Source organism: Bombina bombina, chromosome 3 (assembly GCF_027579735.1).
Source record: "Bombina bombina isolate aBomBom1 chromosome 3, aBomBom1.pri, whole genome shotgun sequence".
Taxonomy (NCBI): domain Eukaryota; kingdom Metazoa; phylum Chordata; class Amphibia; order Anura; family Bombinatoridae; genus Bombina; species Bombina bombina.
In genome coordinates this window covers 311952827-311978828 of record NC_069501.1, presented here as the reverse complement: position 1 = coordinate 311978828, position 26002 = coordinate 311952827, and the positions used below count along the sequence as shown (strand labels likewise).

Genomic DNA, 26002 nt, shown 5'->3' with positions numbered 1-26002 from the left:
GATACCCTCTATCAAACGCCCCAAAATGAAGAATAAGTCACAAACAGTAAAGGAATGCCTATCAAGATCCCAATCTAAACAAAAAGGTATAGATAAAGGTAATTCCCCTGTGGCACCTAGCTCTCCAACACAGAGCACTGAGAAACCTGGGGAACCTAGAACAGAGGAAACCAACAAAGAGCTTCTATCCCAAATTAAGTCTTTGTTTCAAGAAGAATTTAAAATGGCCCTAGCTGAAATCAAACAAGACCTCAGAGAGATAGGTGGAAGAACTGCTGATTTGGAAGAAAAACTGGATAGTGTGACCGAAGAAATCCCCATCCTCAGAAACTCGATACAAGATAACTCTGCATATGTCCGTAGACTCGAAGAGCAGATAGAAGATCTGGAAAACAGATCACGCAGATCTAACCTAAGAATCCGAAATCTTCCAGAGACTTATAGTAATCTAGAGGAAACAGTTACTGAGCTATTTGTACAATTAGTTCCAGATATAGAACCAACCATGCTGTTGATGGACAGGGTCCATAGGGCTCTCACAAGGCCACAACAAAATGCCAACAGGGATGTCATCTTAAAACTACACTACTATCACGTTAAAGAACGGATTTTGAAAGCTGCAAGAGACAAAAGATGTATAGAATTTGAAGGACATAATATCCAAATCTACACGGATCTTGCTCCAATTACACTCAGGAAAAGAAGGGATTTGAAACCCATCACTGCCGCTCTCACAAAGGAACATTTAAAATACAGGTGGAACTTTCCCTTTAAATTAACCTTCACACACCAGAATGGGAATTACAGCTGTACCACCCTAGAGGAAGGAAAGGCTCTATTAGACCGACTACAAATTCAAAATGACATCACTATTACTCCCGCAAGTTCAGTTCCTCCTAGAAAAGCTTTTCAAAAAGAGTGGACACCAGTCGGGAGGAATGGAAAAGCAAAGAAACAGAAGATTACCCCTAACAAGGATCTAGAGGAAGAAGATTCCGACGAAGCTACTGACTCACCAACATGAGACCAATGCTAATATAAGAAGCTGTGAGTCTCTCAGGACTAAATCTCAAGATGTAAGGCCCATCCCATTGAATTGGGACAAGGCCTACATGGTAATGTTTTTCTGTGTCAGACTCATTGTTACTAGGTTTTGTGTTCAAGCTGTTTTTATTAACCAGTTCTAGGTTATAATGTTCATAAGTTAAGTCCCTGAGGCATAACTCGCTAAGGTGAGGTAAAGCCCCCTTTCCAGCTCCCCGATTTCCACAGCTAAGTCCTGCCCCTACGAGGCTCATACGCTAAAATTTTAGATAAGAGTCATTACTGGCCCCTCTCACCCCTAATCACCAATCTACCTCAAAAGGGACCTCAGGGATTTATATCCTCTAACCCTCACTAAAACACTGGATTCTACTGTTCAATGTCACCTGTTACACAAATAATATATACTCTTAGGATATGTTCAATACTCCCCCTCACCCAGACCCCCCCTTTTTTTTTGTCTCCCCCCTTCCCCCCCCCCCCTTTCCCACGCTCATATTAAGCACCTGATCAGGTAGAATGTGATGTAATACTTATATGATAAGTCATGCATAAGTCTTTATCTCTAACATTTATTTATATTTTATTTATGTTTCAATTTTGGTCACTAGTCCTTTGGTCACTTCTTTATGGTGAGTTGGCTCAAAAAGTTGTTGTTGATTTTGTGAAGCCTAATGAAACAATGTATGTTGTGTTAAACCTCTTTTCTGTCATTCATGAAGGCGTGATTACAACTCCTCTACTGAGGCTGGGCTCGGCCTGGTCCATGAAACCCCTCCTCCAACTCAGAGAGACCACGATCCTCCTCTCACAGACTCACAGGTACTTTTCTAAAGCAGTCCTCCCCGACACTACAACATGCCCATAAAAATAATATCACATAACGTCAGAGGGCTAAATTCTGACATCAAAAGGAAAAAAGCAATCATGGAATACAAGGCACTGGGGGCTAAGATTATAATGTTGCAGGAAACACATTTCACATCAGCTTATACACCCACTTACTGGGATAAGGCATACCCCACGCAATATCATGCTATAGGCCCAAAAAAAAAATGTGGAGTTTCCATTTTAATTCACTCATCCCTAAATTTCCAAGAAGAATCGGTAATAAGAGACAAAGAAGGGAGATATCTAATAATACAAGGCTTGATACAAAACACCCCACTCCTATTAGTTAACGTATATGCCCCCAATGAATCACAGGCTAACTTTATCTCTAAACTAAGCAAGCACCTCACTCTATGGAAAAGATATAAAACTATAGTAGGGGGTGATTTCAACATCACTATGAATGACAAAATCGACAGATCCTCACAAGCACACACATCTCACAATACACCTACAAAACCGAGCAGAATCTTATTAGACTTTACATTAGACCACAACTTAATAGATTGTTGGCGAGCCCGGAATGGGGATGCTAGAGACTACACATACTATTCTCCTATGCACTCTTCACAGTCCAGAATAGACTATATCTTAGTAAGTCAAATTTTAGTACCATTGCTTAATGACGCGTCCATCACAAACTGCTCCTGGTCCGACCACTCCATAATGGAAATCACTCTAGCAGGATTGATTAACCCACATAGGACTAAATCTTGGACCCTAAATGCATCTCTGCTCAGGGAAGGGCCGGAACTAGAAAAGTTAAAACAGCAAATAGTTGAATTCATTACCATTAACAATAACTCCACACAAAACCCTACCCTCGAATGGGGAGCATTGAAGGCTTACACACGAGGCTTACTCATGGCCGAAACCAGAAGACAAAATAAGTTCAGAGAAACTAAAACACTAGAATTAAAAGCAGAAACTAACAGGCTGAGATCACAACTCGGACTTAATCCCTCCCGATCTTTAGTCAATCAGCTTAAAGCCAAAAATGCAGAGCTAGACTCGCTTTTAAACAAAGAGGCAGCTAGATCAATAAAAATAGTGGACACCCAATATTACATCTACAGCAATAAGCCGGACCGAATGCTAGCTAACAAACTAAAAGATATAGTGAAAACCACGACAGTCCCACAGATACAAGCCCCAAATAATAAGACTACCAATGACCCTCAAGACATAGCGAACTTATTCGCAGACTACTATAGTAAACTATATAACTTAACAACAACACATACAGAGAGAAACAGAGCCCTTGATCTATTGTCTTTTCTTGGAGACAGCACTCTACAAACCATCACCACAGACGAACTCGACTCCCTAAATAAACCCATAACCCCAGAAGAGATAATACTCAATATAAAGAACCTCAAACGATCCAAAGCCCCAGGACCCGATGGCTTTCCAGCCATATTCTACAAAATATTACACCCTATCTTAGTACCCCAACTAGTTATAGTTTTTAATGCTATGATGCAAGGTAAGGAAATCCCCAGAGAAATGTTGATGGCTCGAATCACAGTGATCCCAAAACCGGGCAAAAACAAGCAACATTGCCAAAACTACAGGCCCATCTCCCTTATCAATCAGGACATTAAACTATTTACCAAAATTTTAGCAAACCGCTTCAACCCACTTCTTACTAAATTAATCCACCCAGACCAAGTAGGTTTTATCACGCAAAGAGAAGCCCCAGATAACACGAGGAAAATTATCAATTTGATTAATATAGCCACGATTGAAAGAGTGCCTTCTCTGTTCCTCTCATTGGATGCAGAGAAGGCATTCGATAGAATTAACTGGGACTATATGTTTGCGGTTTTAGAAAAAGTAGGTATCACAGGTCCCTTCTATGATGCCATCAAAACATTATACTCACACCCAACAGCTTATGTCAAATTATCAGGCTACCAATCGAACCCCATACATGTTAATAATGGAACCAGACAAGGCTGCCCACTGTCCCCGCTTTTATTCGCCTTAAGCATAGAACCATTAGCTATCAAGATAAGGGAAAACCAGGATATTTCTGGTATACAGGTAGGCCAAACAGAACATAAGATCTCCCTATTTGCTGACGATATAATCCTGACATTGACTAAACCCTTACTCTCCCTCCCTCCAGTTTATAAACTAATACAACAATTTGGATCCCTTTCGGGATATAAAATAAATGACGAGAAATGCGAAGCCCTTGGAGTCAGTATCCCAAGCCACACTAAAAAATTAATGGAACTTAACTTTTCATTTAAATGGCCAAAGAAGTCCATTAAATACTTAGGAATCAACTTATCTAATAACATACACTCTCTATACCAGCTAAACTACCTTCCTATGTTTAAAAACATTAGAGCTTTAATTACAAAATGGATGAAACTCAAAATCTCATTCTATGGAAGAATTATCTCGACTAAGATGTCCTTATTACCTAAGTTACTCTACTTATTCCGCTCCCTACCCATATCTCTCCCCTTATCAGATCTGCAAAAACTCCAGAAGGACATCTTAAAATTTGTGTGGCAAGCTAAAAGAGCGAGAATCAATAAGAAACTTATGTGTACTGCTAAGGGAGATGGGGGGATAGGTCTCCCAAATCTAATATCGTATTATTATTCAGCCCGCACTGCCCAAACCCTACACTGGTTCAATATCAACAACAATTCACAATGGGTAAATATTGAATCAAGTGTTATGAATACCATCCCATTATCTAACCTCTTATGGACACCTGACACCACATCTACCACCAAAAGATGCGAATATATCACAATCCAACACACCCTACACATTTGGAAAACATTAAACTCTAAATTCCCCCTACTCAATAGGAGATCTATGATCGCCCCTTTGATAACTAATAATACCTCTTTTGATAAAACCACTCAACAAAAATGGCGTAATAGAGGACTCTATAGAATTGCAGATATATATAAAGAAGGTAGGATGATTACATATGAACAATATCAGGCTCTAGATCACGAAGACAAGAATATTTGGTTTCACTACCTACAATTAAAATCTAGAGCACAGCAAGTCCTAGGGGGGGAGAGGGTCCCAACAAACACCACACTAGAGAGGCTCTGCCTAACGGATCATCAAATCAGAGGGGGCATATCCACCTTGTACACTCTATTCAGCAGCGAACCTCAAGACAGTAAACCACCTATAATGCTAAAATGGGAAAATGATACAGGGAAAACTTGGTCAGTTAAGACGTGGAGAGAGACCTTAGCTAATGGCTTATCTTTCTCGCAAAACGCGACCCTAAGGGAAAATTTCCTTAAGGTAGCTTTCAGATGGTACCTATTCCCAACTAGATCAGGAAATGGAGGAGACCCATCATCCAACCTCTGTTACAGAGGCTGTGGCGAACTTGGGACATACCCACATATGTGGTGGGAATGCAGTAGCGTTAGAGAAACCTGGAACCATACATCTGCTCTTCTGAGCGATATCTTCCAAAAACCAATCATTTTGACTATGGAACAGGCTTTACTCCACTTTCCAATCCCTGGCATATCTAAGTATAATAATAAGTTAGCTAGGTGGATATGTACAATTGTTAGACTAGGCATAGCCCAATTTTGGAAAGAAACTCCCCCTAGTTTTGAAAGGATAAAACAAAAGATGATATTCCATTTCGAGATGGCGAGCTCCACAGCAGAATATCTAGATGATAAAAAACCATTCCTTCAACAGTGGGAACCCTTTATACATTACTATGAAGCCATGAGGAGAGGAGGAGGGGCGGAAATGGACCGGGCTGGGCAAAGCTTTTCAGAAACAACACCATTAACCCCCTCGGGGGTGTAGAGACATCCTTAGAATCTGTTAACTATATACATGGGAATGTAGAGCTTTTTCAATGTATCGAATGACCTTTAAATGCTGAGATTTGTGACCAATGTTTATTGTTTATTTTATATATGAAAATTTTTGAATAAAATATTTTCAACATAAATGTTGCATAGTAAGGAGTATTGGCGCACTAGATGTACTAGGGGCCTCCTGTATGGGCAAGACTGGTGTAGACGAAGGAGGGGATGATGCAGTACCATGCTTACTCCCCTCACTTGAGGAATCATCTTGGGCATCATTTTTACTAAATTTTTTTATGACATAAAATACATATAGTTAAATGAGAAGGAACCTTGGTTTCCCCACAGTCAGAACACAATCTATCTGGTAGTTCAGACATGTTAAACAGGCATAAACTTGATAACAAAGCACAAAAAACGTTTTAAAATAAAACCGTTACTGTCACTTTAAATTTTAAACTAAACACACTTTATTACTGCAATTGCGAAAAAGTATGAAGGAATTGTTCAAAATTCACCAAAATTTCACCACAGTGTCTTAAAGCCTTAAAAGTATTGCACACCAAATTTGGAAGCTTTAACCCTTAAAATAACGGAACCGGAGCCGTTTTTATATTTAACCCCTTTACAGTCCCTGGAATCTGCTTTGCTGAGACCCAACCAAGCCCAAAGGGGAATACGATACCAAATGATGCCTTCAGAAAGACTTTTCTATGTATCAGAGCTCCACACACATGCAGCTGCATGCCATGCTGTCCTCAAAAACAAGTGCGCCATACCGGCGCGAAAATGAGGCTCTGACTATGATTAGGGAAAGCCCCTAAAGAATAAGGTGTCAAAAACAGTGCCTGCCGATATAATCATATCAAAATACCCAGAATAAATGATTCCTCAAGGCTAAATATGTGTTAATAATGAATCGATTTAGCCCAGAAAAAGTCTACAGTCTTAATAAGCCCTTGTGAAGCCCTTATTTACTATCTTAATAAACATGGCTTACCGGATCCCATAGGGAAAATGACAGCTTCCAGCATTACATCGTCTTGTTAGAATGTGTCATACCTCAAGCAGTAAGAGACTGCACACTGTTCCCCCAACTGAAGTTAATTGCTCTCAACAGTCCTGTGTGGAACAGCCATGGATTTTAGTTACGGTGCTAAAATCATTTTCCTCATACAAACAGAAATCTTCATCTCTTTTCTGTTTCTGAGTAAATAGTACATACCAGCACTATTTTAAAATAACAAACTCTTGATTGAATAATAAAAACTACAGTTAAACACTAAAAAACTCTAAGCCATCTCCGTGGAGATGTTGCCTGTACAACGGCAAAGAGAATGACTGGGGTAGGCGGAGCCTAGGAGGGATCATGTGACCAGCTTTGCTGGGCTCTTTGCCATTTCCTGTTGGGGAAGAGAATATCCCACAAGTAAGGATGACGCCGTGGACCGGACACACCTATGTTGGAGAAATTTCCTTTTGCGCTTTCCCTGCAGCATGGGAAAAGCAGACAGCGCCTCAGATACCGCCATGTCTTGCAAAGTAACTCCTACCGGAGCATGACAGGAAATGCAGGGCACTGCATGAGTAGACTAATAAAGTTGGGACACTTGAAAAGAAAGCTGCGGCATATCTGGAACAGGACAACTGAACATTATCCGCCTTAGGTAATGATGGCTCAGGATCAAAAAGTCTATCCCTTTAACACAGTGTTCTTTCAATACATGAACAAAAAAAGGTACTGGAGGTTCCACCTGGGAGTCAAAACAGACTACATGTCACATTCTGCAAGGGCTCTTGATCCATCTTTAGACCCAAAAGAAACAATGACAGGGAGAAAAAAAAAATCATTTTATTTTACTTTGACACAAAAAAAAAACGCTACTGTCCCTTTAAAACATAATTTATGCTTACCTGATAAATTTATTTCTCTTGTAGTGTATCCATTACTTGTGGGATATTCTCCTTCCCAACAGGAAGTTGCAAGAGGATCACCCACAGCAGAGCTGCTATATAGCTCCTCCCCTCACTGCCATATCCAGTCATTCGACCGAAACAAGACGAGAAAGGAGAAACCATAGGGTGCAGTGGTGACTGTAGTTTAATTAAAATTTAGACCTGCCTTAAAAGGACAGGGCGGGCCGTGGACTGGATACACTACAAGAGAAATAAATTAATCAGGTAAGCATAATAAATTATGTTTTCTCTTGTTAAGTGTATCCAGTCCACGGATCATCCATTACTTTTGGGATACCAATACCAAAGCTAAAGTACACGGATGATGGGAGGGACAAGGCAGGAACTTAAACGGAAGGAACCATTGCCTGTAGAACCTGTCTCCCAAAAACAGCCTCCGAAGAAGCAAAAGTGTCAAATTTGTAAAATTTTGAAAAGGTGTGAAGCGAAGACCAAGTCGCAGCCTTGCAAATCTGTTCAACAGAGGCCTCATTTTTAAAGGCCCAGGTGGAAGCCACAGCTCTAGTAGAATGAGCTGTAATCCTTTCAGGGGGCTGCTGTCCAGCAGTCTCATAGGCTAAGCGTATTATGCTCCAAAGCCAAAAGGAGAGAGAGGTTACCGAAGCTTTTTGACCTCTCCTCTGTCCAGAGTAAACGACAAACAGGGCAGATGTTTGACGAAAATCTTTAGTAGCCTGTAAGTAAAACTTCAAGGCACAGACTACGTCCAGATTAGGCAAAAGACGTTCCTTCTTTGAAGAAGGATTAGGACACAATGATGGAACAACAATCTCTTGATTGATATTCCTGTTAGAAACCACCTTAGGTAAAAACCCAGGTTTGGTACGCAGAACTACCTTGTCTGAATGAAAAATCAGATAAGGAGAATCACAATGTAAGGCAGATAACTCAGAGACTCTTCGAGCCGAGGAAATAGCCATCAAAAACAGAACTTTCCAAGATAAAAGTTTAATATCAATGGAATGAAGGGGTTCAAACGGAACTCCCTGAAGAACCAAGTTTAAGCTCCACGGGGGAGCAACAGTTTTAAACACAGGCTTAATCCTAACCAAAGCCTGACAAAATGCTTGGACGTCTGGAACTTCTGCCAGACGTTTGTGCAAAAGAATAGACAGAGCAGAGATCTGTCCTTTTAAAGAACTAGCTGATAAGCCTTTGTCCAAACCCTCTTGGAGAAAGGACAATATCCTAGAAATCCTAACCTTACTCCATGAGTAATTCTTGGATTCACACCAATAAAGATATTTACGCCATATCTTATGGTAGATTTTCCTGGTGACAGGCTTCTGAGCCTGTATTAAGGTATCAATGACTGACTCGGAGAAGCCACGCCTTGATAGAATCAAGCGTTCAATCTCCATGCAGTCAGTCTCAGAGAAATTAGATTTGGATGATTGAAAGGACCTTGTATTAGAAGGTCCTGCCTCAGAGGCAGAGTCCATGGTGGAAGAGATGACATGTCCACTAGGTCTGCATACCAGGTCCTGCGTGGCCACGCAGGCCCTATCAGAATCACAGATGCTCTCTCCTGTTTGATTTTGGCAATCAGTCGAGTGAGCAGAGGAAACGGTGGAAACACATAGGCCAGGTTGAAAAACCAAGGAGCTGCTAGAGCATCTATCAGCGTTGCTCCCGGGTCCCTGGACCTGGATCCGTAACAAGGAAGCTTGGCGTTCTGGCGAGACGCCATGAGATCCAGTTCTGGTTTGCCCCAACGATGGACCAGTTGAGCAAACACCTCCGGATGGAGTTCCCACTCCCCCAGATGAAAAGTCTGACGACTTAGAAAATCCGCCTCCCAGTTCTCTACGCCTGGGATGTGGATCGCTGACAGGTGGCAAGAGTGAGACTCTGCCCAGCGAATTATCTTTGAGACTTCTGACATCGCTAGGGAACTCCTGGTTCCCCCTTGATGGTTGATGTAAGCCACAGTCGTGATGTTGTCCGACTAAAATCTGATGAACCTCAGTGTTGCTAACTAAGGCCAAGCTAGAAGAGCCTTGAATATTGCTCTTAACTACAGAATATTTATTGGGAGGAGTTTCTCCTCCTGAGTGCACAATCCCTGAGCCTTCAGGGAGTTCCAGACTGCACCCCAACCTAGAAGGCTAGCATCTGTTGTTACAATCGTCCAATCTGGCCTGCGAAAGGTCATACCCTTGGACAGATGGATCCGAGAAAGCCACCAGAGAAGAGAATCTCTGGTCTCTTGATCCAGATTTAGTAGAGGGGACAAATCTGAGTAATCCCCATTCCACTGACTTAGCATGCATAATTGCAGCAGTCTGAGATGCAGGCGCGCAAATGGCACTATGTCCATTGCCGCTACCATTAAGCCGATTACTTCCATGCACTGAGCCACTGACGGGCGTGGAATGGAATGAAAGACACGGCAAGCATTTAGAAGTTTTGATAACCTCGACTCAGTCAGGTAAATTTTCTTCTCTACAGAATCTATAAGTGGTGGTGAGAGAGAACTCTTTTCGACGTTCACTTTCCACCCATGCGACCTCAGAAATACCAGAACTATCTCTGTATGAGACTTGGCAATTTGAAAGCTTGACGCCTGTATCAGGATGTCGTCTAGATACGGAGCCACCGCTATGCCTTGCGGTCTTAGAACCTCCAGAAGTGAGCCCAGAACCTTTTTAAAAAGTCTCGGGGCAGTGGCCAACCCGAAGGGAAGAGCTACAAATTGGTAATGCCTGTCTAGAAAGGCAAACGTTAGGAACCGATGATCTTTGTGAATCGGTATGTGAAGGTAGGCATCCCTTAAGTCCACTGTGGTCATGTACTGACCCACTTGGATCATGGGTAGGATGGTCCGAATAGTTTCCATTTTGAATGATGGAACTCTGAGGAATTTGTTTAAGATCTTTAGATCCAAGATTGGTCTGAAGGTTCCCTCTTTCTTGGGAACCAGAAACAGATTTGAATAAAATCCCTGTCCTTGTTCCGTCCGCGGAACTGGATGGATCACTCCCATTACTAGGAGGTCTTGCACACAGCTTAGGAATGCCTCTTTCTTTATCTGGTTTGCTGATAACCTTGAAAGATGAAATCTCCCTTGTGGAAGAGAAGCTTTGAAGTCCAGAAGATATCCCTGAGATATGATCTCCAACGCCCAGGGATCCTGAACATCTCTTGCCCACGCCTGGGCGAAGAGAGAAAGTCTGCCCCCCACTAGATCCGTTTCCGGATAGGGGGCCGTTCCTTCATGCTGTCTTGGGGGCAGCAGCAGGCTTTCTGGCCTGCTTGCCCTTGTTCCAGGACTGGTTAGGTTTCCAGGCCTATCTGGAATGAGCAACAGTCCCCTCTTGTTTTGAAGCAGAGGAAGTTGATGCTGCTCCTACCTTGAAATTTCGAAAGGCACGAAAATTAGACTGTTTGGCCTTTGATTTGGCCCTGTCCTGAGGAAGGGTATGACCCTTGCCTCCAGTAATGTCAGCAATAATTTCCTTCAAGCCAGGCCCGAATAATGTCTGCCCCTTGAAAGGAATGTTGAGTAATTTAGACTTTGAAGTCACGTCAGCTGACCAGGATTTAAGCCATAGCGCCCTACGTGCCTGGATGGCGAATCAGGAATTCTTAGCCGTTAGTTTAGTCAAATGAACAATGGCATCAGAAACAAATGAGTTAGCTAGCTTAAGCGTTCTAAGCTTGTCAATAATTTCATTCAATGGAGCTGTCTGGATGGCCTCTTCCAGGGCCTCAAACCAGAATGCCGCCGCAGCAGTGACAGGCGCAATGCATGCAAGGGGCTGTAAAATAAAACCTTGTTGAATAAACATTTTCTTAAGGTAACCCTCCAATTTTTTATCCATTGGATCTGAAAAAGCACAACTGTCCTCAACCGGGATAGTGGTACGCTTTGCTAAAGTAGAAACTGCTCCCTCCACGTTAGGGACCGTCTGCCATACGTCCCGTGTAGTGGCATCTATTGGAAACATTTTTCTAAATATAGGAGGTGGGGAAAAGGGCACACCGGGTCTATCCCACTCCTTGCTAATAATTTCTGTAAGCCTTTTAGGTATAGGAAAAACGTCAGTACACACCGGCACCGCATAGTATCTATCCAGCCTACACAATTTCTCTGGAATTGCAACTGTGTTACAGTCATTCAGAGCAGCTAATACCTCCCCAAGCAATACACGGAGGTTCTCAAGCTTAAATTTAAAATTAGAAATCTCTGAATCAGGTTTCCCCGAGTCAGAGATGTCACCCACAGACTGAAGCTCACCGTCCTCATGTTCTGCATACTGTGACGCAGTATCAGACATGGCTCTAACAGCATTTGCGCGCTCTGTATCTCTCCTAACCCCAGAGCTATCGCGCTTGCCTCTTAATTCAGGCAATCTAGATAATACCTCTGACAGGGTATTATTCATGATTGCAGCCATGTCCTGCAAGGTAATCGCTATGGGCGTCCCTGATGTAATTGGCGCCATATTAGCGTGCGTCCCATGAGCGGGAGGCGAAGGGTCTGACACGTGGGGAGAGTTAGTCGGCATAACTTCCCCCTCGACAGAACCCTCTGGTGATAATTATTTTATAGATAAAGACTGATCTTTACTGTTTAAGGTGAAATCAATACATTTAGTACACATTCTCCTATGGGGCTCCACCATGGCTTTCAAACATAATGAACAAGTAGGTTCCTCTGTGTCGGACATGTTTAAACAGACTAGCAATGAGACTAGCAAGCTTGGAAAACACTTTAAAACAAGTTTACAAGCAATATAAAAAACGTTACTGCGCCTTTAAGAAAAACAAATTTTCCCAAATTTTGAAATAACAGTGAAAAAATGCAGTTACACTAATGAAATTTTTACAGTGTATGTAATAAGTTAGCAGAGCATTGCACCCACTTGCAAATGGATGATTAACAAATGACAAAAACGTTTTTTAAACAGTCACAACAACTGCCACAGCTCTACTGTGGCTTTTTACCTCCCTCAATACAACTTTTGAAGCCTTTTGAGCCCTTCAGAGAAGTCTTGGATCATGCAGGAAGAAGCTGGAGGTCTGTGTCTGTAATTTTTGCTGTGCAAAAAAAACCAAAATAGGCCCCTCCCACTCATATTACAACAGTGGGAAGCCTCAGGGAACTGTTTCTAGGCAAAATTCAAGCCAGCCATGTGGAAAAAACTAGGCCCCAATAAGTTTTATCACCAAACATATGTAAAAAACGATTAAACATGCCAGCAAACGTTTTAAAATACACTTTTATAAGAGTTTGTATCTCTATTAATAAGCCTGATACCAGTCGCTATCACTGCATTTAAGGCTTTACTTACATTACTTCAGTATCAGCAGCATTTTCTAGCAAATTCCATTCCCTAGAAAAATATTTTAACTGCACATACCTTATTACAGGAAAACCTGCACGTTATTCCCCCTCTGAAGTTACCTCATTCCTCAGAATATGTGAGAACAGCAAAGGATCTTAGTTACTTCTGCTAAGATCATTGAAAACGCAGGCAGATTCTTCTTCTAAATACTGCCTGAGATAAACAGTATACTCCGGTACCATTTAAAAATAACAAACTTTTGATTGAAGAAATAAACTAAGTATAAAACACCACAGTCCTCTTACGACCTCCATCTTAGTTGAGAGTTGCAAGAGAATGACTGGATATGGCAGTGAGGGGAGGAGCTATATAGCAGCTCTGCTGTGGGTGATCCTCTTGCAACTTCCTGTTGGGAAGGAGAATATCCCACAAGTAATGGATGATCCGTGGACTGGATACACTTAACAAGAGAAATTATATTTTCTTTAAAACATTAAGAGAACATAAGAGTTTGTAAATATTTTAATATATCCCCAGGCACCCACTACACCTCAGCTCTATGCTGAGGTGTCTGACCTGTTGACCAAATTTAGGAGCCCAACAGAAACTATACGGCTCCCACTACGGAATTCCGAAATTAAACAGCCGATGGGTCTGCTAGAGCCGCCGAGAGAAGCTGCACATGCACAGAACAACCTCTGCTCCGTAACACACAGCAAGTGTCCGGAAGTGCACCATCAAGGCACAGAATGAAAAGAAAAGCATGGCCGTACATAATCCAAACAGTATAAAATAAACACATAGGCATTAACCGGAATCCCTTCAGAGTTAAAGACACTAACCTAGCCAGGGTACTAACTATTACACCTCTCCTCATCCACAGTGCCCTGCTGTCTGCCCAATGTAATAAACCCTCCTAGGGTCTATGATACATCGTCCCCCTGTAGTGTTAACTGCTTAAGTGCCAAAGTTTCCTCCAAATCAAGAAAATAAAGCTTGGCACTTACCTGTATATACATCTGTCCAGCAGAAGGACATCTCACATGGTTTGAGTAGGTGCCATCCTTCTCATGGACCTGTGGAAAAAGAAATACTGAGTAAGCTTACTCAGGCTATCTACATAGGGCAGCAAAACTGTTTGAGAAAACACAGTGCAGATTGTACCCCACAAGTTCCCAATTGCTTAAAAGCCACCACTGCCCTACTGAAGAGACTGACGTGGACTAGGCTAGACCCCAGGAAAGTCAGAGCAAACTTACTCTGCTTTAAAATAAAAAAATCTTGATTGCAGAAAAAATTCTTATCAGACACCGAAACTTAAAGTGAAGGTAAAGTTCGTTATATCACATTAGTCATGTATACAGTTCACCCTAAAATAATGGTACTTTCATTCATCATTTTTTTATATTTTTATTATACACTGAGTTTTCGCCGTTTTTAGTTACCTTATTTCAATTGCAAAATTCAACCCGGTGTTTTGTTTTTTTTTAACTTGCAGGTCACGTTTTAACAGTAGCCAATTGAAATACTGGCCGTTAGGCGGCCGTCATATTGCGTCATTAGTCTCTTGGATGATTTGCGCATGCATCCCTGAAATGTTATTTGACTATGATGACAAGCGTGCTCCCGTTGCGCGCATGCTTATAGCAAATCTGTGGTTATTGAATGCCTTGCAAATGTTTTTTTTGTTTTTTTTAATAAGACGTAGGGCGCTTTGTTAAAAGCTTGGCCAATATCGGTGTCTCAAATCCGGAGTGATAGAATTATAACAAGATTATTGGTGACTGTAGAAGACGCTATGCGCATGCGCAATTTGTGGAATCCTCGTGAGCGCGCTCTAGAGAGAGCTCTATACGTCAGACTGTCAATACTGATGGGAGGAGTCTGTCACGCACGGTAGGGAAATAAAAAAGATGTTTATTAGAAAAATATATAATTGTTTGGGGCAAAGAAGGTAGCGATTAGATTGTTTAACATTTGACTAATGTATCTGTATATAGAGAAAGTGAAAACTTAACCTTCACTTTAACCTCCTCCTTGCAACGCAGGCAAAGAGAATGATTAGGGTTTGTGGGAAGGGAAGTGATACTTAACAGCTTTGCTGTGGTGCTCTTTGCCTCCTCCTGCTGGAGTGATATTCCAAACAGTAATTGATGATGATCTGTGAACTCACTGTGTCATTAGAAAGAAATGGCAATTGTCACGGATACTAGACAGCTAAGGCTACCCCCCCCCCACCCCACCCCCTACAACCTCACCCCTGTTTCTCAGTGGTTTTGGGCTCCTCAGAGCAACCACAATCTCTGGAAGCTTTTGTTTGCATGGTTTTGTGTTCCAAACTTGTTTATAGAAGAGCTGGTCTATGACCTGGAAAACCCTCCTAGGCTGGCTGGGCTCCTGGAACTCCCGGTCAGCCGCCTCACAACGGACACCCGCCTAACCACTCTCAGGCTGTCCGGGCTCCTGGAACTCCAGGTCGGCCATAGGACAAGCAGGAAAAGCACTAACTTTACCCCTGGTCGCTCCAGCAACCATGTGCCCCAGAGCTCTGCTCTTTTGGGGATTAAGTAGCCCCTAGGGAGGACAAGAGGTGGGGGAAGTACCGGAGGGGAGCTGCTTTGGGAACTGGGGGTTTTGGACACCCCTACCCCCATAACTTCAACGGGCTGTATCTCCGGTCCCCAATAATGAATCACACCGCTTTTTGGACTGTGGCATCTGGGGACAGAGAGCTTTAAAATGACACCCTGGCCGCTCCCCCGGGATCACCCCAAAACCGTCACCACTGTGTCCGAGGATTCTGTGGGACTATGGTGGCTATGGAGGCGCCGGTCAGTCTGGAGGGGCGGAAATGGCGGGAAAACTGTGGCATTGTCTCCTTGTTTTATCAAGATGTGTGTGTGTATAAAAGATGTGTGTTTGTCCCAATAAATTCAGTTCTTGTTTCACCTGAATGCTAGTCTGTCTATTTATTTGGGTGAGCTCCAGCTAAAATCACTTTTCTGGGCTACATAGCAGCCTGTTCGAGGCAAAGGAAGGACCCTCTGGCAGAGCTACCCAGTCGGGGTAGCTGGAGTCTGCTGCAGGGTGGGACACTGTACTGCTGCTGTCGGGCATCAGGGGTGGCTACAGGCTGTGGTCACTTGCCAGCTTCATAGCTGCAGTCGGCAGGGAGGAAGGAGGACCCGTTTGGCAGAGCTACCCAGTCGGGGTAGCGGGGTATCCGCCACAGCAATCATTTAAAAAAATTGCAGACCTATGAAAGTGAGCAATATCAGACATCTAAAAACCATGTGATAATAGATAGTCAAATTCAATTGCACCTAAAGAAACTTGCAAGCCACATAATAGAGTAATAAAGTTGGTGGCGCTGTGCCACTTTCAGGGATCAAATCTGTCCACGTCCTTTGAATCTCCACACTTCTCACCTCCAACATAAAAGCTCACAATAGTGCAGCAACTTCCATAAAATTGGTTGGCGCAGATTTAGAGTATACTCACAAGATGTTAGTGAAAAAACATAATTTATGTAAGAACTTACCTGATAAATTCATTTCTTTCATATTAACAAGAGTCCATGAGCTAGTGACGTATGGGATATACATTCCTACCAGGAGGGGCAAAGTTTCCCAAACCTTAAAATGCCTATAAATACACCCCTCACCACACCCACAAATCAGTTTAACGAATAGCCAAGAAGTGGGGTGATAAGAAAAAAGTGCGAAGCATATAAAATAAGGAATTGGAATAATTGTGCTTTATACAAAAAAATCATAACCACCACAAAAAAGGGTGGGCCTCATGGACTCTTGTTAATATGAAAGAAATGAATTTATCAGGTAAGTTCTTACATAAATTATGTTTTCTTTCATGTAATTAACAAGAGTCCATGAGCTAGTGACGTATGGGATAATGAATACCCAAGATGTGGATCTTTCCACACAAGAGTCACTAGAGAGGGAGGGATAAAATAAAGACAGCCAATTCCTGCTGAAAATAATAATCCACACCCAAAATAAAGTTTAATGAAAAACATAAGCAGAAGATTCAAACCGAAACCACTGCCTGAAGTACCTTTCTACCAAAAACTGCTTCAGAAGAAGAGAATACATCAAAATGGTAGAATTTAGTAAAAGTATGCAAAGAAGACCAAGTCGCTGCTTTGCAAATCTGATCAACTGAAGCTTCATTCCTAAACGCCCAGGAAGTAGAAACTGACCTAGTAGAATGAGCTGTAATCCTCTGAGACGGAGTCTTACCCGATTTAACATAGGCAAGATGAATTAAAGATTTCAACCAGGATGCCAAAGAAATGGCAGAAGCTTTCTGGCCTTTCTAGAACCAGAAAAGATGACAAATAGACTAGAAGTCTTTCGGAAAGATTTAGTAGCTTCAACATAATATTTCAAAGCTCTAACAACATCCAAAGAATGTAACCATTTCTCCTTAGAATTCTTAGGATTAGGACATAATGAAGGAACCACGATTTCTCTACTAATGTTGTTGGAATTCACAACCTTAGGTAAAAATTCAAAAGAAGTTCGCAACACCGCCTTATCCTGATGAAAAATCAGAAAAGGAGACTCACAAGAAAGAGCAGATAATTCAGAAACTCTTCTGGCAGAAGAGATGGCCAAAAGGAACAAAACTTTCCAAGAAAGCAATTTAATGTCCAATGAATGCATAGGTTCAAACGGAGGAGCTTGAAGAGCTCCCAGAACCAAATTCAAACTCCATGGAGGAGAAATTGATTTAATGACAGGTTTTATACGAACCAAAGCTTGTACAAAACAATGAATATCAGGAAGAATAGCAATCTTTCTGTGAAAAAGAACAGAAAGAGCAGAGATTTGTCCTTTCAAGGAACTTGCGGACAAACCCTTATCTAAACCATCCTGAAGAAATTGTAATATTCTCGGAATTCTAAAAGAATACCAAGAAAAATGATGAGTAAGACACCAAGAAATATAAGTCTTCCAGACTCTATAATATATCTCTCTAGATACAGATTTACGAGCCTGTAACATAGTATCAATCACAGAGTCAGAGAAACCTCTGACTAAGAATCAAGCGTTCAATCTCCATACCTTTAAATTTAAGGATTTCAGATCCGGATGGAAAAAAGGACCTTGCGACAGAAGGTCTGGTCTTAACGGAAGAGTCCATGGTTGGCAAGATGCCATCCGGACAAGATCCGCATACCAAAACCTGTGAGGCCATGCCGGAGCTATTAGCAGAACAAACGAGCATACCCTCAGAATCTTGGAGATTACTCTTGGAAGAAGAACTAGAGGCGGAAAGATATAGGCAGGATGATACTTCCAAGGAAGTGATAATGCATCCACTGCCTCCGCCTGAGGATCCCGGGATCTGGACAGATACCTGGGAAGTTTCTTGTTTAGATGAGAGGCCATCAGATCTATCTCTGGAAGCCCCCACATTTGAACAATCTGAAGAAATACCTCTGGGTGAAGAGACCATTCGCCCGGATGCAACGTTTGGCGACTGAGATAATCCGCTTCCCAATTGTCTACACCTGGGATATGAACCGCAGAGATTAGACAGGAGCTGGATTCCGCCCAAACCAAAATTCGAGATACTTCTTTCATAGCCAGAGGACTGTGAGTCCCTCCTTGATGATTGATGTATGCCACAGTTGTGACATTGTCTGTCTGAAAACAAATGAACGATTCTCTCTTCAGAAGAGGCCAAAACTGAAGAGCTCTGAAAATTGCACGGAGTTCCAAAATATTGATCGGTAATCTCACCTCCTGAGATTCCCAAACTCCCTGTGCCGTCAGAGATCCCCACACAGCTCCCCAACCTGTGAGACTTGCATCTGTTGAAATTACAGTCCAGGTCGGAAGAACAAAAGAAGCCCCCTGAATTAAACGATGGTGATCTGTCCACCACGTTAGAGAGTGTCGAACAATCGGTTTTAAAGATATTAATTGAGATATCTTCGTGTAATCCCTGCACCATTGGTTCAGCATACAGAGCTGAAGAGGTCGCATGTGAAAACGAGCAAAGGGGATCGCGTCCGATGCAGCAGTCATGAGACCTAGAATTTCCATGCATAAGGCTACCGAAGGGAATGATTGTGACTGAAGGTTTCGACAAGCTGTAATCAATTTTAGACGTCTCTTGTCTGTTAAAGACAGAGTCATGGACACTGAATCTATCTGGAAACCCAGAAAGGTTACCCTTGTTTGAGGAATCAAAGAACTTTTTGGTAAATTGATCCTCCAACCATGATCTTGAAGAAACAACACAAGTCGATTCGTATGAGACTCTGCTAAATGTAAAGACTGAGCAAGTACCAAGATATCGTCCAAATAAGGAAATACCACAATACCCTGTTCTCTGATTACAGACAGAAGGGCACCGAGAATCTTTGTGAAAATTCTTGGAGCTGTGGCAAGGCCAAACGGTAGAGCCACAAATTGGTAATGCTTGTCTAGAAAAGAGAATCTCAGGAACTGAAAATGATCTGGATGAATCGGAATATGCAGATATGCATCCTGTAAATCTATTGTGGACATATAATTCCCTTGCTGAACAAAAGGCAATATAGTCCTTACAGTTACCATCTTGAACGTTGGAAGGGCACCGAGAATCTTTGTGAAAATTCTTGGAGCTGTGGCAAGGCCAAACGGTAGAGCCACAAATTGGTAATGCTTGTCTAGAAAAGAGAATCTCAGGAACTGAAAATGATCTGGATGAATCGGAATATGCAGATATGCATCCTGTAAATCTATTGTGGACATATAATTCCCTTGCTGAACAAAAGGCAATATAGTCCTTACAGTTACCATCTTGAACGTTGGTATCCTTACATAACGATTCAATAATTTTAGATCCAGAACTGGTCTGAAGGAATTCTCCTTCTTTGGTACAATGAAGAGATTTGAATAAAACCCCATCCCCTGTTCCGGAACTGGAACTGGCATAATTACTCCAGCCAACTCTAGATCTGAAACACAATTCAGAAATGCTTGAGCTTTCACTGGATTTACTGGGACACGGGAAAGAAAAAATCTCTTTGCAGGAGGTCTCATCTTGAAACCAATTCTGTACCCTTCTGAAACAATGCTCTGAATCCAAAGATTGTGAACAGATTTGATCCAAATTTCTTTGAAAAAACGTAACCTGCCCCCTACCAGCTGAACTGGAATGAGGGCCGTACCTTCATGTGAACTTAGAAGCAGGCTTTGCCTTTCTAGCAGGCTTGGATTTATTCCAGACTGGAGATGGTTTCCAAACTGAAACTGCTCCTGAGGATGAAGGATCAGGCTTTTGTTCTTTGTTGAAACGAAAGGAACGAAAACGATTGTTAGCCCTGTTTTTACCTTTAGATTTTTTATCCTGTGGTAAAAAAGTTCCTTTCCCACCAGTAACAGTTGAAATAATAGAATCCAACTGAGAACCAAATAATTTGTTTCCCTGGAAAGAAATGGAAAGTAGAGTTGATTTAGAAGCCATATCAGCATTCCAAGTCTTAAGCCATAAAGCTCTTCTGGCTAAGATAGCTAGAGACATAAACCTAACATCAACTCTAATAATATCAAAAATGGCATCACAGATAAAATTATTAGCATGCTGAAGAAGAATAATAATATCATGAGAATCACGATTTGCTACTTGTTGCGCTAGGGTTTCCAACCAAAAAGTTGAAGCTGCAGCAACATCAGCCAATGATATAGCAGGTCTAAGAAGATTACCTGAACACAGATAAGCTTTTCTTAGAAAGGATTCAATTTTTCTATCTAAAGGATCCTTAAACGAGGTACCATCTGACGTAGCAATGGTAGTACGTTTAGCAAGGGTAGAAATAGCCCCATCAACTTTAGGGATTTTGTCCCAAAATTCTAACCTGTCAGGCGGAACAGGATATAATTGCTTAAAACGTTTAGAAGGAGTAAATGAATTACCCAATTTATCCCATTCTTTGGAAATCACTGCAGAAATAGCATTAGGAACAGGAAAAACTTCTGGAATAACCGCAGGAGCTTTAAAAACCTTATCCAAACGTATAGAATTAGTATCAAGAGGACTAGAATCCTCTATTTCTAAAGCAATTAGTACTTCTTTAAGTAAAGAGCGAATAAATTCCATCTTAAATAAATATGAAGATTTATCAGCATCAATCTCTGAGATAGAATCCTCTGAACCAGAAGAGTCCAAAGAATCAGAATGATGGTGTTCATTTAAAAATTCATCTGTAGAGAGAGAAGATTTAAAAGACTTTTTACGTTTACTAGAAGGAGAAATAACAGACAAAGCCTTCTTTATGGATTCAGAAACAAAATCTCTTATGTTATCAGGAACATTCTGCACCTTAGATGTTGAGGGAACTGCAACAGGCAATGGTACATTACTAAAGGAAATATTATCTGCTTTAACAAGTTTGTCATGACAATTATTACAAACAACAGCTGGAGGAATAGCTACCAAAAATTTACAGCAGATACACTTAGCTTTGGTAGATCCAGCAGGCAGTGATTTTCCTGTAGTATCTTCTGGCTCAGATGCAACGTGAGACATCTTGCAAATATGTAAGAGAAAAAACAACATATAAAGCAAAATAGATCAAATTCCTTATAAGACAGTTTCAGGAATGGGAAAGAATGCCAAATATCAAGCTTCTAGCAACCAGAAGCAAAAGAAAAATGAGACTGAAATAATGTGGAGACAAAAGCGACGCCCATATTTTTTAGCGCCAAATAAGACGCCCACATTATTTGGCGCCTAAATGCTTTTGGCGCCAAAAATGACGCCACATCCGGAACGCCGACATTTTTGGCGCAAAATAAAGTCAAAAAATGACGTAACTTCCGGCGACACGTATGACGCCGGAAACGGAAAAGAATTTTTGCGCCAAAAAAGTCCGCGCCAAGAATGACGCAATAAAATGAAGCATTTTCAGCCCCCGCGAGCCTAACAGCCCACAGGGAAAAAGTCAAATTTTTGAGGTAAGAAAAATATGATAATTCAATGCATAATCCCAAATATGAAACTGACTGTCTGAAAATAAGGAAAGTTGAACATTCTGAGTCAAGGCAAATAAATGTTTGAATACATATATTTAGAACTTTATAAATAAAGTGCCCAACCATAGCTTAGAGTGTCACAGAAAATAAGACTTACTTACCCCAGGACACTCATCTACATGTTTGTAGAAAGCCAAACCAGTACTGAAACGAGAATCAGTAGAGGTAATGGTAAATATAAGAGTATATCGTCGATCTGAAAAGGGAGGTAAGAGATGAATCTCTACGACCGATAACAGAGAACCTTATGAAATAGACCCCGTAGAAGGAGATCACTGCATTCAATAGGCAATACTCTCTTCACATCCCTCTGACATTCACTGCACGCTGAGAGGAAAACCGGGCTCCAACTTGCTGCGGAGCGCATATCAACGTAGAATCTAGCACAAACTTACTTCACCACCTCCCTTGGAGGCAAAGTTTGTAAAACTGATTTGTGGGTGTGGTGAGGGGTGTATTTATAGGCATTTTAAGGTTTGGGAAACTTTGCCCCTCCTGGTAGGAATGTATATCCCATACGTCACTAGCTCATGGACTCTTGTTAATTACATGAAAGAAACAGGCCTTTATTAAAACCATCAGCAGGATGTCATCAGGTACAGCTTAAGGAGTTTGATACAGAGTTTTTCAAGAGCAAAAGTTAAAAGCAGTATAAAAACAAACTGTAAATTACAGTTTGTTTTATACTGCTTTTATAATACTTTTAACTTTTGCTCTTGAAAAAGGCTATTGAAACGCGTTGAGCTCTGTATCAAATAAACTTCTTAAGCTGTACCCGATGAAGTCCTGCTGATGGTTTTAATAAGGCCTGTTTTTCACTAACATCTTGCGAGTATAAATCTGCGCCACCCAGTTGTATGGAAGTTGCTGCACTATTGTGAGCTTTTATTTTGGAGTTGAGAAGAGTGTGGAGATTCAGAGGACGTGGACAGCTTTGATCCCTGAAAGTGGCACAGCGCCGCCAACTTTGCTACATATCTGTCTACTACACACAGTTTGGGAGAACCAGGCCAGCAGTGAACACCCACAGGGAAGTGCTAAAATTGTTTTAATACTATACCTGCTACACCACAGAATAGCATAAAATAGTGTCACATTGATGTGTGCCCATTACAGTGAGTAAAGAGTTAGCTGCAAATATAAATAAATATACAGCTTTATATACCCAATTGATCTACTTTATATGAACCATTAATATTGACTTTACTGAAAAAAATATCACTTAACAATCTAAAAGGAAGTAGAAAATGATGAATACACAAAAATATGGCGAGCTAGCCGCCACAAGTTTACTCTTAGATAAAGGCGCTATAAAATTGCAGTCAAATTAATTTCTAAATAATACAATATATTTCAACAACCAAGAACTAGGATACGTTTAATGAAATTACAAAATTCTACCAATTAATAATTGCATGAAACAAAACAGTGTTACCTTGGTGCAACTATTAAAAAGGGGAAATCAGAAAACATAAATGAAAAAAATTAATGTATAAACATAAAACACCTACCTTTCTTTTTACTGCTTCCTTATAGTCATAGGGGAAAATGCAATCATTTGGCTTGCTGAGAACTTGGGGGGGGGGGGGGGGAGAAAAAACAGTCACGTCACTCAAAATCTGCATCTTTAGTATGATGACATCATTTAATTAATTAATTGAATGTAAAAATGGTACACAATGACTAGTTAAAGAACAAGAAAAAGAAAGAAAAAAAATATATATATCGAATTATAAGAAAAGCAAAGTGAAAGGTAGAAAGAAACTACATACAGCTTTGTGTGTTTTCTAAAGTTTACTAAAGATTATTTATTTAGGTTGTGAAAAAAAACTAATCTTACCTCAAATTAATTTAATGATGGTGAGAATCTATGAGATAATGTGGGCTCAAACTTCAGTCCAATAGGAGGCTACAACCCCCTACATACCACAACTTAAATCCCTACCACTCACTAAGAAATCCTCATTGCGAATAGAAGAGGAAAACTAGAAAAGCAGGAAAGGACAAAGTGTGGCAAATTAAGTGCAAAACCAAGTACTGCCACCAACTGGACAGAATAACAAGCACATGGCTCATGGAATCTCACCATCATGAAAGAAATGACTTTATGAGGTAAGCATACATTTTTATTTATTTATTTTTTTGGGGGGGGTTCCCTAAGCTGGAGAGTTTTCACAATATCATCACATGCGAGAATACCCAAAGAAGTCCACAAAACCAACAGGAAATAGGGGGGGGGGGGGGGAGAGAAATACAAGCTACTGATCAGACACTGCAGCACTCAGTACTTTACTGTCAAAAGGAGCATCTGAGGCGGCATAAATGTTAAAACAGTAGAATTTAGCACACACAAAAAAACAAAATATGCTTACCAGATAATTTCCTTTCCATCTGTATGAGGAGAGTCCACAGCTTCATTCCTTACTTGTGGGAATACAGAACCTGGCCACCAGAAGGAGGCAAAGACACCCCAGCCAAAGGCATAAATACCTTCCCCACTCCCCTCATACCCCAGTCATTCTGCAGAGGGAACAAGGAACAGTAGGAGAAATATCAGGGTATAAAAGGTGCCAGAAGAACAAGAACAGAATTTATGTTTACCTGATAAATTACTTTCTCCAACGGTGTGTCCGGTCCACGGCGTCATCCTTACTTGTGGGATATTCTCTTCCCCAACAGGAAATGGCAAAGAGCCCAGCAAAGCTGGTCACATGATCCCTCCTAGGCTCCGCCTACCCCAGTCATTCGACCGACGTTAAGGAGGAATATTTGCATAGGAGAAACCATATGGTACCGTGGTGACTGTAGTTAAAGAAAATAAATTATCAGACCTGATGAAAAAAACCAGGGCGGGCCGTGGACCGGACACACCGTTGGAGAAAGTAATTTATCAGGTAAACATAAATTCTGTTTTCTCCAACATAGGTGTGTCCGGTCCACGGCGTCATCCTTACTTGTGGGAACCAATACCAAAGCTTTAGGACACGGATGAAGGGAGGGAGCAAATCAGGTCACCTAAATGGAAGGCACCACGGCTTGCAAAACCTTTCTCCCAAAAATAGCCTCAGAAGAAGCAAAAGTATCAAACTTGTAAAATTTGGTAAAAGTGTGCAGTGAAGACCAAGTCGCTGCCCTACATATCTGATCAACAGAAGCCTCGTTCTTGAAGGCCCATGTGGAAGCCACAGCCCTAGTGGAATGAGCTGTGATTCTTTCGGGAGGCTGCCGTCCGGCAGTCTCGTAAGCCAATCTGATGATGCTTTTAATCCAAAAAGAGAGAGAGGTAGAAGTTGCTTTTTGACCTCTCCTTTTACCTGAATAAACAACAAACAAGGAAGATGTTTGTCTAAAATCCTTTGTAGCATCTAAATAGAATTTTAGAGCGCGAACAACATCCAAATTGTGCAACAAACGTTCCTTCTTTGAAACTGGTTTCGGACACAGAGAAGGTACGATAATCTCCTGGTTAATGTTTTTGTTAGAAACAACTTTTGGAAGAAAACCAGGTTTAGTACGTAAAACCACCTTATCTGCATGGAACACCAGATAAGGAGGAGAACACTGCAGAGCAGATAATTCTGAAACTCTTCTAGCAGAAGAAATTGCAACTAAAAACAAAACTTTCCAAGATAATAACTTAATATCAACGGAATGCAAGGGTTCAAACGGAACCCCCTGAAGAACTGAAAGAACTAAATTGAGACTCCAAGGAGGAGTCAAAGGTTTGTAAATAGGCTTAATTCTAACCAGAGCCTGAACAAAGGCTTGAACATCTGGCACAGCGGCCAGCTTTTTGTGAAGTAACACAGACAAGGCAGAAATCTGTCCCTTCAGGGAACTTGCAGATAATCCTTTTTCCAATCCTTCTTGAAGGAAGGATAGAATCCTAGGAATCCTAACCTTGTCCCAAGGGAATCCTTTAGAT

At 41.3% G+C, this 26002-nt stretch overlaps 1 protein-coding gene across 1 annotated transcript in view; it reads right to left on the bottom strand.

Annotated features, from left to right (window-relative positions):
* Window positions 1-26002, bottom strand: part of POLA1 (DNA polymerase alpha 1, catalytic subunit) — a 1417985-nt gene that overhangs the window by 1207085 nt on the left and 184898 nt on the right. Inside the window, exon 16 of the mRNA XM_053705268.1 lies at window positions 23589-23650. Coding sequence (XP_053561243.1) covers window positions 23589-23650 — 62 coding nt within the window. The remainder of the gene's footprint in view (window positions 1-23588; window positions 23651-26002) is intronic.